At 39.1% G+C, this 18,801-nt stretch overlaps 1 protein-coding gene across 1 annotated transcript in view; it reads right to left on the bottom strand.

Moving 5' to 3' along the window:
- Positions 1 to 18,801, bottom strand: part of STK32B (serine/threonine kinase 32B) — a 126,564-nt gene that overhangs the window by 34,090 nt on the left and 73,673 nt on the right. The window contains exons 4-5 of the mRNA XM_033513871.1: positions 17,714 to 17,751; positions 8,437 to 8,526 (exon numbers count right to left, since the gene is read on the bottom strand). Coding sequence (XP_033369762.1) covers positions 8,437 to 8,526; positions 17,714 to 17,751 — 128 coding nt within the window. The remainder of the gene's footprint in view (positions 1 to 8,436; positions 8,527 to 17,713; positions 17,752 to 18,801) is intronic.

Below are 18,801 nucleotides of genomic sequence, written 5' to 3'. Positions count from 1 at the left end.
GCTGTGAGAAATAACTCTGCCTGGAGAACCAATTCTGAGTGCAAATTGGTTAGGAAAAAAGCAAATAAAAACTCTGAAAGATGAAATTGTGCATTGATTTTCTTTAATATTGTTACCTAAATAGACTATCTGTAATCTTTTAAAATTTGAACTTAATCCCAGGGTCAGCTTGGACAGCCATCCTGCAGCCCGCTCTGGGCAGATTCTTCCAAAGAATGACCAGATTTGAGCTTGCCATCTTGGAGCAAGGGCAGCAGCTCTGCTGTGTGTGCCCATTGTGAACACATCCTCTCTTGCCATAACAGATTTAGGACAAGAAGAATACTTCACCTTTCACTCCCATATATCTACATGGGCAGAAGTATTCTGCCTTTAAGAGTTTGTGTGAACAAGAGCGAGAGTACCTGCAAGAGAAAGGTTCATATCTTTTTCCTTCAGCAGTTTCCACTGAACAAAGGCTTTTCAGGAAAATAAATGGTTTAATATTGGGTTTGATCCTGCACTTTGTTTTGGCTAAGAGCTGTAGTTACAATCACATGCACTTAGGGGAAAGGCAGTAGATGTTTGCAAGGCAGAAGCTCAACTTTTAAACAGTGAAGATAAATCAAGTCTAGCAGCAAGAGTGAAATCAAAGAAAAGTAGAGAAATGTTGCAATTGGTAGATCCCACAGGTCCTCACAGCTCCCCTGACCTAATTTCTTTGATATAATGGAGAACTGCATATTCCTAGAGCTGCCTGAAGAATGAGTCAAGAGCAGGAAGCTGGTGCAGCCTCACTGCTCTCCCTGCTTTGAGCAGAGTTGGAGCAGAGCTCCTGGGGGCCCTGCTATCACAAGTCACCCCACAATCCTGTGATCCTGGTGAAGCTCAAGCAGCCAGCTCCTCACAGCACATCTGAGTGGGATCACTGAGGCCAAAACCCTCCATGGCATCTTTACAGCTTCTTCCTCTTGGCAGTCATCATGAACTGCATGCACTCTTCACCTCTGCTCTGATACCTGGAAAACCTATCACCCAAAGTAATGGGAACTTTTAAAAGTGTGGAACTCAGAAGACTGCTGCCTTTTTGTTTGGGTTATTGCTTTTCATGTTTCACAAAGTGTGATCTGACACCTTTCATGCAACTTTTTGAAAACTACAAAGAAATACCCTTTAAATACCAATGGCATTCCAAGATAGGGCATCTGTACTAATTTTAACAGAGCAAATAAAATTAGGAATGTCTCTTTGCCTTTTATAAAAATGAGTCATCACACATACTAACTTTGGCAACTAGCCAAGTAAAAGTCCTTCTATTGTTTCTTTTCTGCATTTATATTTTTCTCTTAATAATACACTTTCATTATTTTACTGTTTACCTGCTCTGTTTTCTTGAAAAGTTACACAAATTAATCCACATTCATACTGTATTGTGTGCTTCAGTGCATTTCTTGGTTGTCCCCAATACAAACACCCAGTCAATACTTTTTTCCAATAAATTAAAATAAATCCTCTTCAGAAATGTATCTTTTAATGCTTTTGCACTGTATCTTTTTAATAATGCCATACTACTACAGACTAGAAAGTAAATAAATGGTTATTTCTCTCTAAAATAAAATCATACTAGAGGACAACATATGAAAAAATTGAATGTGAAAGCAGATCTAATGGGTCTGCATCCATCTCAGAAGCAATAGCATACTGGGATATCCTTACTCCTGTTCTGTAGGTTAGTGCAAAAGGGAGTAATTTTGGACAAATCCATTCATGTATATAACTATCCACTGGAATTTTCATATCAGTCATATGATCTGCAATGTGAATTTTGCAGATGATGCACCTCATATTGTATACATATTTTCCTAAAGAACTGTAACAAAAATAAAGTTATAAAAAAAGGAAATTTTATGTACCTGGTTGGTAATTATCTACCTTTAATTGTGGAGAGATATTAGTATCTAGCAATATAATTCATGAGCTTGAAATAAAAGAGAATATCCATGTAAATGCAAATAATGCTAAACCAAATTTTCACTATTTTTTCCATTTTAAAATTCCATTTTGTACAAAGAATAAAACATTTTAAGTAGGGTTTCTGAAAATCTCCTGAGTATTCATTGGTATCAAAACTTCATAAGCTATAAGTGCCCTGGGTCTCTGAAATTCAGACTATTTTTAATGGGTGCTCAGAGGTGAGTTTGAAAATGCTGTCCATGATAAAATGATCAACTTGAGGTCTATCTCTTGGTGTGGTAAGCAAAAAGGATGGCTGCTATTATTTCTGATGGAGCATCTACATACTAACAATTCAGTCTATTCAAGCAATAACTTGCAAGTCAGTCTTGCAGGATGGATTACTCTAAGGAGCTGTCTGTCCATGAAAAGCTAAATGTTGACAATGACATCTGGTCATCAGTTCATGCACAATGCCCTGTGACAGTGTTATTAATATTAGAAACTGAGAATGAAACAAACAAAAAGAAAAATCCTAGTGTTTTTGTCTCTTTTTTTTTTGAATGATCCAGTTCAGGTGGCTATGTCCAAAACATTTCTTAAGAATGAAATCCCTGACATTGCTCATCCAGTTGTCTAACTACAGCTCTCTGATGTTTTTTTGCATCTCAGCAGAGACCCTACATGTCACTAAGGGGAATCAGAGGTTTGTGGTTTACTGGAAGGGTTGCAAAGCAACACACTCTGCTGTAGTCATTGCAGCAAAACATACTTCAGTGGCATGGGTCTTATTGTAGTGCCTGAGATTCCAGATTAGAAAATACATTCCAGTGCCATTAACTGAGATTCAGCATAATATCACACTGCCAGGTATCATTCTCCTTCCACATATTAGTCCCTGATCTTGGGGGAAAAAAAATGTGTGTATAAATTGATATATACACATATATATGATACACACAGCATAAGCAATATTTGGATTGACTAGCACAGGACAAGCTGTTGAAATGCTAGATGTTTGCAAATTTTAAATGTGTGAATGATGATGCATAGAGCACACTTATAGATTCACCTTGCTGAATCAGGCTTAAGGCATGACAGATTGAGCTGAATAAAAAATGAACTTGATTTTTGGAATAATATTCCAAGAACCCTGAACTGAGATATTTCAGTGAAATGTTAATTGCTTTCTCAGCACTGTGATGAGAAAATATTATTTTTCACTTTCCCCTCAGAAGTAAATTCAGGGGTCAGTAATTTTTCTGGATCTTTTTTTTTAATAGAAAACAGAAATTAAACTACAATAATGACCAGTGATCTTCTATCCAGAGTAGAAGCTGTTTCAAGAGCAAAATGGAACAACTTCCCTCTCCCTGAATATAAATGTAGATTAAGTAAGCTATCAGTTTACCTCCTAGTGTTTACTTTCTCATGTGCTAAAAAGGTCTAAATTATAATGGTCAGCCTTCTGACTCAGACCTTTAGACTAGCCAGCTGCTAACTTCTGTTTTATAAGGCAAAATGCTGCTTAAAACCTGGGCATGCTGGGATAGCAATTTTCTAGTGTGAGGTTTATACTTGTTCTAGCCATGTAACTGATTTTGCACCATTATTCACATTATACACCTCAATAGTTTTAATACTCATATTTAATGCAATTATTCAATCAAAGTAAATAATTTAGATACCATTACCTGAAAACAGACATGGCATTTAGAATGCCTTATTAGTTTTCCATATGGCTATATAACCTCTCCTGCCCTTATTCAGCATGCTATCCTCATACAACCCCCTGCTTTACTCAACCACTGAACAGAACTCACTTCTTGACCTTGCACAGAGAAGTCCTTAGTGCCTGAACATCTGGATCAGCCTCAGAGAAATAACCTCGAATTGCTACCCCTGTTGAAAGAAAGCCCAGCAGCCACGAGCATCTTGCTCAATCAATAATGGTCTCCCATTATTGAACAAAAAATTGTGCCCAGGCACCTTTGTTACTTCATACAAAAGCTCACAGTGGCTGCAGGGTCAGTTTTTCTAGCAATGTTTAGACAGGATTTTGTCCAAAAATGTCCATTTGGTATTTGGAAGATTGTTCCAGTGTATAGACAGCAGCTCTTCTGCCCAGTACTGAAATTAGAGGGTCTGCCTAGCTGGGGATTTTCAGGACAGGCTGTGCCTGACACACCAGGACTGTTACATGCTCCTGCATCACATACTCCTAACAGGTTAAAAAATAACTTTGCACGAGTTTATGCATACAAAAACCTGGCGGGGGGTTGTTGGCCTGACCAAAAACCAGGAATTATCCAAGGGGCAGAATGGCCCTGCTGGACCTCTGCTCCCCTCAGATCTGCCTGCAGAGCTCCACAACACACCAGTCCCTTTCAGGCAATAAAAACCCAAACAAACAATTTAACAAATAAAAAGCCCAAACCCAAACTACCTCTTGAACTTAGAGTGGGGTATTTATTAAATGAAATAGTCAAAGGAATTATTGTATTAGTAGTTTTGCTGAAAGATCTTAAAGGATGGTAGCAGGTCAGAAAGTATAAAGCGAAGAGCAGCAGGAGGTAATAACTTCTTTCCTGATCTCCTGAGGCTCCTCAGCTCCTTCTGTTCCTGCTCATTAGCGCCAGAGTGGAACCCAAACCTGAATGCCTGCTCACAGCTCAGTGTTTAATCCCGTCAGCCACACAGCTCCTGGCACGAGCTGAAAATCCCATCGGTGTGGGGTGTACTGATTTCAGCACCTCAAAGTCTCACACAGGCACTCTGAGTTCTTGCTTATCAGAACAAACAGAAGCCTCCCTTGTCATGCTGACATTGTGAGATTTTCCTGGGATCAAAGGTCAGGTAATGATATGACCACAGAAACTCTGCAGACAGGCAGTCAAACCTCCTGTGGTATAAAGGTAAGCTTTTCAAAAACCTAAACACTGCCTTACCTGCATTCAAAATGCAATGAGCTGCAAAACATTATTTAATTTCAGAGCACTGTTTAACATGACTGCAAGAAAGACCAAAGCTTGACCACTTTTGAAAAGTCGATTCAAGACTTTTCCTGCTATATTTTAACTATCTGAGGAACAAATTTATCTTTATGGGATAATTTTTTCTACGTGAAAGGTTGCTATCAGGACATCCACTGGCTTTCCTCTGAGTTCAATTGTACACTTACACAGTATTAATTGATAAATATGGATGACACATACGTTTTAGTTCAGTGGACCAGTATAAATCCACAATCCTCTGGTAATCTCAGGCATACAGTCATTCTTCACCATGACAGCAGCCTATGAAAGGAGCTGTGAAAACCTGAGATAACACGCCTGTGAGATAGGAATGGGGTAGTTGAAACGTTTCACATAATTTATGACTGATTTAATTGACTTTGGATTTTTGTCAGGTGTATTTGTGTAACAAAATGTATTTTATTGGTTTGATTTGAGGTAAAGTCACAGCTCATCATTTGAGTATCTTCAGTCTCTGCAGAGAAAAACATCAAAGACTCTACCTAGTTCCCCCAAACCCTCCTACCACTAAAACCAAAAGCTCCCAAAACACCAAAACAAAAATAAGCAATAACAGAAACAAAACCACACAAAAAACACACACAAAAAAACCAAACAAACTTTAAACCCCACAAAATATAACCTGTGAATGGAAAGCTTTTGCAACACTCAAAAATAATACACAGATCTATGGAAATTGATCATTCCAAAATATTTCAACACACATAAATTTGCCGAAGTGAGGAATGCTGAAACCTGTTATATTTTCTAGATGTGTTTTACTGTTTAACTTTTGGGTTTATAGCTGAGTACTCTATTGCAGGGTAGAGGGCCATCACTGCAGATGGGTGCCCAGCACAGAGCATATTCTTTGAGACACACAGATATTTCTTGCAGCCTTGTTCACGAGGGAGCAATTTAAGAAATGTCTTTTCTTTTTGTTTTTTTTGTGGGGTTTTCTTGTCACTCATAAAGATGGAACAGTGTTGAAAGTAGCAAGGCCTTACACAGGTGCTGCCAGTCAGGTGAGCACACACTTCCCTTTCTCATAAGAGGCCAAAGTGATATCCTTCTGCAGGAGAAAAGAGCCACAACTGAACAGACCAGCAGATGCAGGGACCATGTCCTGCCCTGGCTTTCCTGGTCCACATCCCAGTGCAGAATAGAGGGACTCCTCCCCACTGCTGGTGGTGGTTTGCTGCCAGCAGCTGTGCCTGCCAGAAGCCAGCCTGCTCTCAAAGGACTGTTTGCTTTGCTTGCCAGGGTAGGATGGCAGCCTGAAACAGTACGAGTTTACAAAAAGCTATTCCTACAATAAAGCCTTGACAACACCCTCAGTCATGGCTGTTGTAAGAAGTCTGAGCAGTGAATTTATGAAGGTAAAATCAGGCACAGATGACACATAGGTTTTCCAAATCAGCAGAAGGCACACATTGCCTTCCACAGTCCCAGCCACCTGAACAGCACAAGACAGAAACTAGGAGGACCCCCCAAACTCTAAGAAGTTGATCTCATTTCAGCATTTCAGGTCACTACCTTTGAGAGGAAAAGCTGCAGAAGCAGCTGGAAGTATCCTGCCTTGCCAGGCTGCTGGCCTTGTTCTTTTCACATATACTGCTGTCCCTGTCTTTGTTTCTATGTGTGGGGGGTATTTCATTTGTTTGAATGAATTGGCTGGGAAGTGAAGGACAGGGTTTCTAGAAAAACATTCAGGTTCAGGTACAGTGCATTCTGCATTAACATTTAATAAGTAGGGAAATAGGGAATATTTCAGGCTGAAATATTTGGGCTTAATGTGAAGTGGGATTAAGCAAAGACTTTGGGGCTAAAAGGCTAATGTGAAGTGGGATTAAGAAAAGGCTGCAGGAGCTGACTCACACCATGCTTAGCATTACAAGATAGGCATCTTAATCAGAACAGCTAGGGCATTTTAACAACACAATATCAATTCACTGTTTTTTTCCTGGAAACCATTTTTATTCGGTCATGCTGCATGTGAACAAATCACTCCCCAGCAATTTCTCAGCCTATTTCAATCAGATTTAAAAGAGGAATGAAGGCTTTAGAGATAACGTTTTTCTGTTTATTTCCTTAAATTTGCCGTAGGAAGAAGTGAGAATTCCTATAAGTGCCTCTGCTAAGGGAAAGGCTAGAGAGTGCCCTCTTATCTGATGAAACATAACAGGATCCACATGAGAGTAAGACTTTATAAACCGTCAAGAGGGGGAAAAAGCTTTCATCACATCTCATACTGTCATCATTGTGAAAATCAGCATAGAATTAGGCATGTCCTACAGAAACTGCTGACTTTCCCTGGTTCTGGTACTCAGCAAGTACCATTCTTGAAGGTGACTTTGTCTTGTTTCACCAAGGTTAAATTGTGGTTTAAATTCCTGATAAAAGAAGCTTACCAGCAACCATAGAGCCAACCTCTCCAATTCTGTTTTTTCCTGTTTGCCTCATACTCTAAATGTCTCAGGAGAAGCCACATGGAAAGCCTTTAGTACAGCCTTACAACCAGAAATCACTGCAACAGAAATGTCCGTCCTTGTAGCATTTCACTAAAGTTAGAATTCTTCACAAAATAAAAGGTATAAATTAAAATAGGAAAATAGCACCAATGAATGTCATATGGCTGGCTATATCTGTCTCACACTTAATATTTGGTGTGTGGAAGCTTTGATATCCAAACTGCCACAGAGAATCCTTACCCATCACTTTTCATCTGAAACAGAGGATTTTCACAGCTTTAAAAGCTTTTCTGTCTTCTTACAGCTGCAAATAAATGCAAGGGTGATTCTTTTGACTTTCTGAATGGCAAAGTCTGCAACTGGGGCTTTTGCAGCATCTTTGCATTTCCGAGAGGTGAGTAAGGCGCCATGAAGAGAAAGTAAATTGGTGGATGGTGTGATAACCTTCATAAAGGAAAGGAGAGAATTTTTATGGTACTGTTTTTTGTGTGAGGTTGATGGACATGGTGGAGATCTGATGAGTGGGGAGGAGGCTTCAGGAGTGGAAGGACTACATGAACTGAGGTGAACTTAGACCAGATCCATTAGTGTGAAAAGGTAAAATCTTTTCCCTGTCTCCCATCTTTCCTTTGACTCCTAATGCTCTGTATCCCATGCCTGTGCTGTGCTGCTCATTTCACCTAAGCAGATATAACATAAATTCTTGTAGTACAAATATATCATATATTCTTGTCTCAAGATGTGGGGATTTACAGAAAGTAACACAGCTGAATTTCTCTGGAATTTGAATTCACAAAACCAAACAGAACTGACTAGAAGAGTGTAGAAATGAAGCTCCTGTATAAAATAACATCCAAACATTCTCCATCTACAATGATTTTCACTGCTGACACACATATTGTAGAAAAAAGCTTATCACATCTACTTTATGCTTTTACAACTTAAAATCCTTTTGTTATGCCATTATTCAGCCTTAATGTGTAACTTTTCTTGCATTTTTAAATGTATTGAAAACTTACCCATATAGGGTTTTGTGCCAGCCATAGAAGAAGCTTTTTCTGAGCCTTTCACTATGGTTGCTACATTGAAGTCAGTGATATGAACATGTCCTGAAATTACACAAAATAAAAACAGAAGTTAAAATAGCACATCATGCAAATATTCCTCACTTTATCTAACATTTAAGTGATAATGGAAAGAAACACAATTGGAAAGATATGTATCATTAATACAAACTTAACATTAAATGTTACTCTTAACTAGAAAAATCAGTTTGGAAGCACAGTGACGGAATACTCTTCTTGTGTGGTTGCACCCACTACCTGTCTGCACTCCTGAGCTGGTTTTGCTGATCACCCCTGAATCTTCTCATGCCATGAACAAAGTTGAGAAGTGGACCCACGAGAACCTCATGAAGTTCAGCAAGTCCAAGTGTAAGGTACTGCACCTGGATGGGAGCAATCTCAGCTGGGAGCATGCACTGGGAGGTAACTCGTTGAGAGCAGCCCTGCGGGGAAGAATGTGGGGGTTCTTGTGGATGAACAGCTGGATGTGCCACAGCAGTGTGCATTTGCAGCCCAGAATGCCATCCTGGACTGTGCCAAAAGAGGCACAGCCAGCAGGCTGAGCAAGGTGATTCCTCCTACTCTGCCTTGTGAGACCCAGCCTGGAGTGTGGTGAGACACTGGCACAGGGAGGCTTTGGATGGGCCACCCCTGGCAGGGCTCAAGGCCAGCTTGGGTGGGGCTCTGAGCCCCCAGCCCGGTCTAATGGGTCCTGTTCCTGCCCACAGCAGGAGGGCTGGAACAAGATGACCTTGAAGGACCCTTCCAACCATAACCATTCTGTTACTCTGCAATTCTCTCTCTCTTCTCAGAGTTGTAAGTAACATGCAGAAGCAGAATGTGAAGCTGTGTATGAAATTTGCCTCATCTCCAGCTACGGTCACCCCTCACATCTCAGGTATTTGTGACACTGTCTACAATTGCATCCACTAAAGGTTACCATCAGCCTTTTTCTGAGTCTTTTCAGGGCAAAGAAGGAGGGGAGAAGAAAAATGTTATTTTTATCACACAATAACTATAAAATTAGATCCATACTAGCAGAAGAGGTGTATGTAACAGGAGCAGATCCCAAATAATCACTCATTTGACAGCAGGTAGCAAGATGAACAGTAAGTGGCAGAAGTCTGAGAATGTGCTGCTTGACCAGCCAGACAGATAATTTATCTGCACTTAAAGGCTGAACAGCCCAAACTTTCTATTACTTTTTTCCTGGGAGAGTTTATGATAAGCATAGGTTCAATTGCTCCACCACTGTGAAGTAATTGTTGTTAATCCTGATTTGTTATAGGCAAGTAAACTGAAAAGAAATCCAGCTTGAAACTATGTAGGGTGTTAATTTGACAAGTCTTCTGTTAGGTTTTGCATCTTTGCTCAAGGACTAATGTTGTGGAGTGATGCAGATACTATCCTCTCTGTGATTACATCTGGCAATGCCATGAAGGACAGGGGTAGGTACTCCCCCATTTTAGCTCTGCACTCAGATCAGGATTAATATATCTATCATGTTGAACTAGACCCCTGAGTGACAAATTTGTGTGTGGGTTTTTTATCAAGGTCTCAGTCTCACTCAATCCACAGACTGGATCAGGGTTTGGGCTGCAGTTGTTACTCCAAGGAGGCTTTTAATCATGTTTGCTGCCAAAGATGAAAAGAGTGTAACAAATGACTGATGGATTTTTCCCTGGTGCCTGATGGAGGAAGAGCAATCTCAACAAAATCATGCTGCTGCAACAGTCTAACCTAGATCCTACTCAAAGTCCACAAGAAGTGTATCAACCAACCTTTAATTGTGCAGCTGTGCATGTGTGAACTGAAATACTCAGAGGACCCTAATTTGGCCAGATTTTGAAGAGGGAAAGGAGGAAAGTACTTCCCACTACTAAACTTAGAGCTGTTTCTGCAAATGGGAGACACAGTAGAAGTTTTAAATGAAACAGTTTGCCTGCTTTACCACAATTTTTTTCAAAAAACCTGCTTGCATTTTATTGATGCTTTTTTTCTGAAGATGTCCAGGCCAGGAAGTCCTCTACACATGGCAGAGAAAAACCGTGGGCCAATGAAAGCCATCCCTTTATAAGAGGTGGGAAGTGTTATGCTGCCATAATGAGAATTAGTGTTCACAGCCCAGCTTGACATAACAATTCCAAGGTGGTTTTCCTACTCCCTGGTGGATGGAGTGAAGCATATTTGCAGTTTATTTCTGCCATCACAAAACACTGTGGAAAAATCTTCTTCAAAAAAGCCACCTAATGGCAGTAATTTAAAGCAATTCTATGTACACTGTAGAATGAAATGTTGCAAGGATCTTGGTAGGTTAAAACCTTCTCTTTTTTTGACAGAAAACATAAATATAAATTTCTGCCACTTAAATGACAGCATTGCAAGTGATGATCCATTAGAATGCCAATATGACTGCCCATGCAAAACATTTATTGCATCACATCTATTCAGACTGACAGAAATAGATGATTTGTAATGAAAATTTCCTCTACTGCAGTACATTGTTTTCTCTCCCTTTTATTAGATTTCATTTAACAAAACCAAAATAGCACACATGAAATGTTGTGGGGTTTTTTTGTTAAAAATATCTTTCTGTTAGGTAAGGCTGGAATGTGAAGGTAGGTTCTGCATTGCTCCTCTGTATCCTGCTGCCCATACAAGAGACAGCTCCTGTACATGAGGTAGGGCACAGCTTACTGCTGGAAAAGCTGCCCCTTTGCTTTTTCCCATCACTGGGCTGCTCCACAACCCTCAGAATGTCTGCAGGCTGCCTCTGCCTGCTGCTTGAGGGGCTGCTAATTGGTGCTGGAGTGAAAGGAAGGTGTTCTATAGGCAGGGGAGCTACCTGCTGGAAGCTGGAGGCATGGAGAGGGTGTTTTTGTAGGACAGGGGCAGAGCAGGAGTGAACCCCCCTGTGCCTGTGGTCAGTGAAGGAAGGAAGTTGAGGTGGAGCTCTGCCTATTTGTGTGTACCACTGGATGATTTCAACTCTTGTAAGCCTAAGAATTAGGGGGGTTTTGTTTTGGGTTTTTTGGGGGGGTTGGGTTTTTTTGTCTTTTGTTTTCTGGGTTTTTTGGTTGTTTGTTTGGTTTGGTTTGGTTTGGTTTTTTGTTTTTCTGGTTTGGTTTGCTTTGGTTTTTTTTAAGTTTTTCATTCTTGGTGTGAATATTGCAAGACAATTAGAGCCTATAGAGTTCCCTATAGGAGTCTTTCTAATCAGCCTCTAAGACAAGTTTTTACTGCAACTCTTGCACATAGGAAAAGAGAAGGTTGCTATTGTTGCAGTGAATGTGCTGGGATTCCACCTGCTTCTCACTGCAAAATTTCTGTTCATGGGAACTTTTTCCCATCTGATCTTCACACCTTGTGGCTGCTCTCCCTTTCTGGGTATGATTGTGAACAGCTAAATGTCCAAACTGTACTTTGGTATAATACTGAAGTAAGCAGCATGTCAGTGTCACTTGGATTTAGCCCTTATGAACAGCGAAGCAGAGCAGTGCACAACAGATTCAGCAAACCTAAATTCAAGTTAGCCCAGGGAAAGAGCTCATTGCTTAATCCTTGGAGCTGCATGACCCCATATATAATAAGATGATTGTAGAGAGAAGGGAAGAAAAAGCAAATGGCCACATTCCTTTGAGTCTCTGCAGAGTGGCTTTTTCAAACCATCTCCGCAGATTTCACATACACCAACACATTCATTTGAAAAAGAAAATATCTCATTGGAAATTGTTTCAAAATTACATTCCTTCAGTCAGCTTTCAGTTAAGGCTTTAATTACCCACAGAGCAATATATGACTTTGGAAAGCTTTAGGAGATGTGACTTTTTTGTCTCACTTTTCAACATGGCCTGAAATTGCAGTATCTGAAGTAAACAGCAAATGATCTGTGTTTGGATTTAATTTTTGAGCATATCATAATGACAATTAGAACAAGTCTGAAAGTTGGCTGGGGTTAGCTGGTTAACATTCAGCAGAGGAAAATGTACATGACTTCAGGCCTCACTGAATTTCTCAAAGTCTGAAACCAAAGAGGTGAATGTGATGTCAGAGAAGAAATACTATACTGGAGTTAATGCCATCAACCCAGCAGATTGTAAATCTCAGAACACTAACATTTTGAAGTACATTCAAATCTGACTTGCTCTCAGAAAGTCAAACCCTATGAAGAATTTTAAAAGCCTCTCTGGGTCCATCTGTACCATTTATGAGAACCTAAGCTTGTACCCACCCGAACTTGGCATGGCTTGGCAGTCTGACACTTATCATTAGGGAGACTGGTAGAAATTGCATGGCTGTAGATGGGTTCAGCAAAGCTGTACACTTCAAAAAGTTAGGTTGTTGAATGGCCATGTAGCCATGTAAGTTTGGATACACTTTCAAAGTCTAGACACTTTCAAAATCTAGACAGCTTCAGGTCGATGTATTATGCAGGAACCTTTTGTCTCATTAATCAGCATTGGAGGATTAAACAAGATAGAGTCCCTGCAAATTGTCTTACAGGCATTAGTATACAGCAATACAGGTATTCAGAAGTTAATATTGAGATTCCAGTAATTTATTTTTGAGTAGGTTTTTTCATCCCATTTTTGGTTTTAATGCCAAGATTGCTCATTGGCTACATCTTTCAGTTTTGCTGAGAGTTTTCAAATGAGAGCTGAAATGTATTCAAGGAAATAGAGTTTTAAGGAAAACTTTGATGTTCACAAATCAATATAATAAATTAATTCCAGCTTCAATTAATTCTGTTCATTCTTAAGTGAAATGATTTTTCTGAGTAAAATATATCTAAGAAACCCCCAAAACCCAATAACATGTAAATAGCTCAGTTAAGTCTAAGAGTGAAGTATTAGAGCTGTGATTTCAGTATGGATAGCCATCAGGAGACAGTTTCAAAATTAGAAATAGCAATCATTTAGTGAAATTAGCAAGTAGGTCCTTCAACATTAACAACTAGGTAGTGAGTCTTCACATAATCTGTATTTAAACTAAGGATACTAACACAAGATCTTAAGGAAGATTAAAGTTCTCTTCACTCAAGGAAGCACCAGAAAAGGTCTCAGAAAAGGTTACTGAAAGCTGTTAAATATATGGAAATCATGAGCCAGGAAATGTTTCAAGCACAGGAAGCTGGAGGTTGGGTGAGTACGTGGGAAAGTCCCACAAAAACTAGTCTTTTTTATATTCTGCTCTATCATTCACTTTTTGGAGACTCCTGGAGATAAGAAATTCAATTAGATGGGTCGTTAATCCACTGTGGTTGCTCTTCTGTCCTGAAATGGAAAGCCTGGATATTTGTAACTTTATCTACGGCAAGAGAGAGAGGGGCAAAACATCTCCCCAGTAGGGAGACATTAAAAAAGCTGAGGGTCTTCTGCTGACAGGAGGGTGCTGACAGAGTTTTTGAGTTTCTTGAATCTTGTGATTGTAAGTTATTTTTCATCAAATCCTAGAATTCTAGATATTTGGGGATTTATTGAATGAAGAATGTTTTAAAACATATTAAAGAAAACACTTTTCTTTCTTGAAGGATGGTAAATTTCTACAATTTGTTGTAGAAGGTTGTGGGGGGCAATATCAGCTGCAGCTTCAAAGAGGCAGCAAACAAACTCATTAATAAGACTTCCTTTACATTCTAAATGGAATATACAAAGATGGGCTTCTATGGTACCACAAAAATTTGTGGGCAGCTTCAGGCAGCACTGCAGCCTCTGATGGCAAAGAGGCAAAAGGCATGTTCCACAAATTATATTTCCTCTTGTCGCCAGTTACAACAAAATGCTGGGCAAGGTCTTGGATCTGACCTAGCAGGGAGTTTTTCCTCAGTAAAGCAAGCAGGGATCGTGCTGCATCTCATGAAACACTGTTGTGGAAAACTCGCCCAAGAGGAATTCAAACTTTTGCAGGTTTTTTGTAAACAGATTGTAATGATGGTGTGGTCACCTAGTACAAGGCTAAGTCTGGATGCAAAAGTAGATCTTGGAATTTCTGCAAAACAACCAGAAATGTTAATTTTAATGGCTCTACCAAATAGCTATAGAAATAATGTCATCTTCTCTTAAAAAGTCAATTTGCTAATCTGTTTGCCACTGCTTGTTTCTCTCCATTTAAGAAATTCTGTGTCTTTGACATTGTAGTTTATAGATTGTGCAAACTTTTAAAGATCTCTCATTTTTTGATATTTAGAAAAAAATACAACATGAACCAGAATTAGATTCCAGATCAAAATGCTCAACATGAACCAGAATTAGATTCCAGATCAAAATGCTGTCACTTCAGTTATATTGCTCTAAACCATTAAAATGAAAGGAATAGAAGAGGAACCAGAATTTTGTCATTGAGAGAACTCTAAAATACTTTTCTCTGTACAATACAATTTTAAGAGCTCTCCTGAAACACTAGGTAGTTGCTTCAGCTGTCACTGGAATAATTCTGTTTCAGATATATGTTAGCAGAACAGAGAACTACTGCTAAGTTTAGAGATTAATGTTAGTCATAAAAGGAAGAGCTTCCTGGGAAAGCTGAGAAAGAAACATCATAAAGAGGAGCTTTATTGATTGAATTAATTTCCTTGGAGGGTCTGATTGTGGTTCAGAGAATGAACCCTGAAACCATCCCTACTTTCTCTCCTCAGAGATGGGATATGTATTTTCTCCAGGAGACAATGCAATCGTCCTCTAATATGGGCTGAACACTATTTTTAACAGCTAGTTTTCCTTTTGTCACATACCACTATGCTTTTCAGGATCATCAAATATTTCCACTGATGCATCTGAACATGTGATCAGCAGTGCTGAGATGTGGCTTTGATGAAAAACATATGGACATTCCTCTGCCAGAATGACTTTGAATATGTTGTATATGTTTCTGTGTTGTTTTTTTTTATTATTTGTAAATTAGATTGATAAGTTTTAAGAAAAATCTTTTGTTTTCATTACTTCTGTATTCCTGAGGTATGTTCCCTAAGCCATACAGATAAATTATAGTGAAACTAATTTTACTGACCACAAATATCTATAATATGTATATGTTATGGTATATGTATCTTGGTTATATGTTATGAAAGTTAGTCAATTTAACTGCTTGAAGATGTAAGGCAATGTGAATGGTGTAACATTAAATTTTTACTTCAGCCAGAATAGGTTTCTTCAGTGAGGCCAAAGAAATCTAAGTCACTGAGACAAAGTCTCAGTCAGAAATGTTTTGTATAGAAACGTTTTGCATATCCAATCACATAATATTTTGTGTGAGTATAATTTGTTTAATGAGCTGTACAAAGGACCTAGGGGTAAAGTCAAGTGTATAGGAAACTGTTGTGCCATGTTAGAGGCCACAGGCTAAAATAAAGTTCCTTCCTGTGCACCTGGTTAGGCTCATATTAAGTGAATTTGTTATGCTTGCTCTGCAGCCAAATATATTTGTGGTGCATATATTCAGCACATTTTTCCATTAAGTGAAATCTGATGATTTTGTTAAAATGATTTACTATGTTGCAGCTTAATCAGAGCTGTTAGGGACTTGAAGAATAGCTTTCTTGCAAAAGAACTTCAGTAAGGTAAGCCTGAGGTAATTAGCAAGGGACAGACACTTGTCCTACTGATACCGCCAGATTTAGTGAGTCAAAGTGTATAGACTTCAGGGAATTCCTTCCCCCAGCCACATGACAGGTCTTTGTGCCTGTTTGAGCCCATGAATTGATAGCTTCTGCTGACCAAGATTTGTGTGCTTGTCTGGAGAAGCCTGTTGCTTCACCACCTGTCTGCAGGTGTGCTCTGAGGGAGTTTTCTGCTGCTTTGCAGAAAAGAGGCCATCCATCCCAAAATTTCCAGGCTGCCTACAGATAACTTTGTTGCCGAATAGTTTATAATCCAAAAAAAATACCCCTTCATTTTGCATTGTGTGCAATGCTCACTCTGGTGTAGGTTCCTCTTTGTGATGCTTGAGTGTCCCTAGGAAAGCTCTCACACGAGGCTGGTGTTGTGCACTAATTGACCTTCATGAGGGGCAAGGGGAGATAAAGGTGACCGTGCTTTGAAGGCTGGCAGTCAGAGATTTAACATACTCATTTTATCTTGCTGTTGACAGCTTGAATTCACCAGGATTTAAAGGCAAAATATTTCTATTTCATGCTTGTTTTCTGATACTAGAGTCTTGGGGAACATTAACACTTACAGGTCTGAAGCATTAACTTGCTGAAGTTCTAGATGGTTTAAAACTCCAATATTACTAAGCCTTAATAGCTTTCAGGTTCCCAGGAACAAACATCATCTATGCAGAATGTTACCTCTTTAATCAACTTTAACTTGTATACCCAGCAGTTCTGAGATGGATTTTGAAATAATTTTAATATTATATTTATATTTATAATATTTAATATTCTAGTTTCTCAGAGATTATCTACTTTTTATCAATTTCAAAAGTAAATGAAGCACAAGACTTTCCCACAGTAGCAAGCACACATCTCCTTTTTCCAATTAGGCTTTTTCATCTATGTAATTCTGTTCTAACTGATACCAGGTAAATGCCCTCTTTACCTATATTTCTCATGTTTTCCCTATAAACAATTACAAGAAGATACATAACATTTCATCGAAATACTTCTTGGAGAGAGTATATGTTTAAAATTTAAGTTTAAAGAAATCAGCTGCTTTTCTTTCATACTGTGTCTTTTATCTTTAAGAACATGGAATTAGTAATAAAAGCTCAAAGCTGTTTATTGTTGTCTACTCCTTTTTATGTTATTTAAGCCAGAACTACATGTAGGGACACAAACTTTGTAGTCAAATTTCCAAAATCCCTATCTAGATTTTAGAAAGTATATTTTAGATATCTACATGAGAAATAATTTGTTATGTAGAATTTCTTAACCCTGCAGAAGTTCTAAAAGAGAAGATAAAGTGCTTGGTACTGTTCTATTGATAGCACCTAAAAAGGAGTTATTGTGATTCACAGAATCCTGTTAATAAAATACTATCTCCTTTTTATCAAGTGTCCCTGCTGATCTCAATTCATATTAAATTTCTTTGTATTCAGACCTTGAAAACTGCTGATCCACAATTTCTTCGGCAATAGGAGAGAAAACTCCAAAATCCACAAGGTGTTCTGAGGGAGCTTTCTGAGAAAGCCCAGATTTAGGTAGGAATTCAACATCAGAGGTTGATTTACAAAGCATGTCATGAGCATGCCACTGAGACCTCAGGAATTAGAGATTCTGAGAGAAAGCAACACTCACCATGTTCATCCAGTAGTATGTTGTCAGGTTTGATGTCCCTGGAAAATAAAGAAAGGAAAACACTACATTTTGTACCCAAAGGAAATCTGCAATTTTAAAGTTTTCCCCGTTTGGGTATGAGGACTAAGTCACTTAAATCATTACAAACCCAAAGAAAATCATATAATACATAAAGGCAAATTATTTTTATTGATATATTTTTGCTGCCTTGAGAAAACATGCATACTAAAGAGGCTCTCTGAGTTTCCATTTATTGTTTTGTTTTCATATGGTTAGCATTGACATGGGTCTGGTTTTCAAGATTATGTGCTTTATTCTTTATAGCAGCTGTAAAAATGAGAATGCAGATTTGCATCTAGAAGGTGCCTGATTGCTTCATGGATTCCACATTTGACAGAAATCATTTAATTGGAAACATAGGTGGTTTACTCTGTCTGCCAAACCCTGCTAATGTGCCATGCATGGTCACTCACATACAGCAGAGTCCTGCGATCTGTCTTGGGCTAATTGAGTATGTCCAGCAGCTCTGCTTTTACTCCCAAACCTCCACTTGTCTTTCTGTAGCCAAGTACCATGCTGGGGAAAGGAGCAGGGATAAGGGAAGGTAGAGATTATGACAGGCTGAAGCATCAGCTCAACTCTGCCATTTTTGGCACAAGAGAACAATATTGCCCTAGAGAGCTGCGCTTTCGGGATTATTTTCCGTTGACCTAAGTTCATACTGCTGTGAGGAGGGATGGAAACACCCCACACTGTCAGGCATTCCCACCCTCTTTCTTGGTCCAGAATTATTGCCATTGGTGTGGGCTTGTTCAGGTCCATAAACAGGAGATTCATCTCTTCACTTTGCTGGCTGGGTCATGCCCTGTGGCTTGGTGAGAAGTGCTGGGTGACCCTGCCTCATCACTGGCTGCTTGCACTTCATGCAGTTTTGAAACTGTTTGCTCTTGGTGAGGCACTGCCAGAGCAGCAGAGGCATCTGACTGTCCTGAGCAACACTTTTGGCCCTTGGGCTGAACTTTCCACTTTTGAATGTCTGCAAATGAACTTCAAACAGTCCCACCACTGTAATCTCTTTTAGATAAAAG

This window comes from Parus major, chromosome 4 (assembly GCF_001522545.3).
Source record: "Parus major isolate Abel chromosome 4, Parus_major1.1, whole genome shotgun sequence".
NCBI classification, from domain to species: Eukaryota; Metazoa; Chordata; class Aves; order Passeriformes; family Paridae; genus Parus; species Parus major.
The sequence above is the reverse complement of the archived record's forward strand: the minus strand, read 5'-3'. Positions and strand labels throughout refer to the sequence as shown.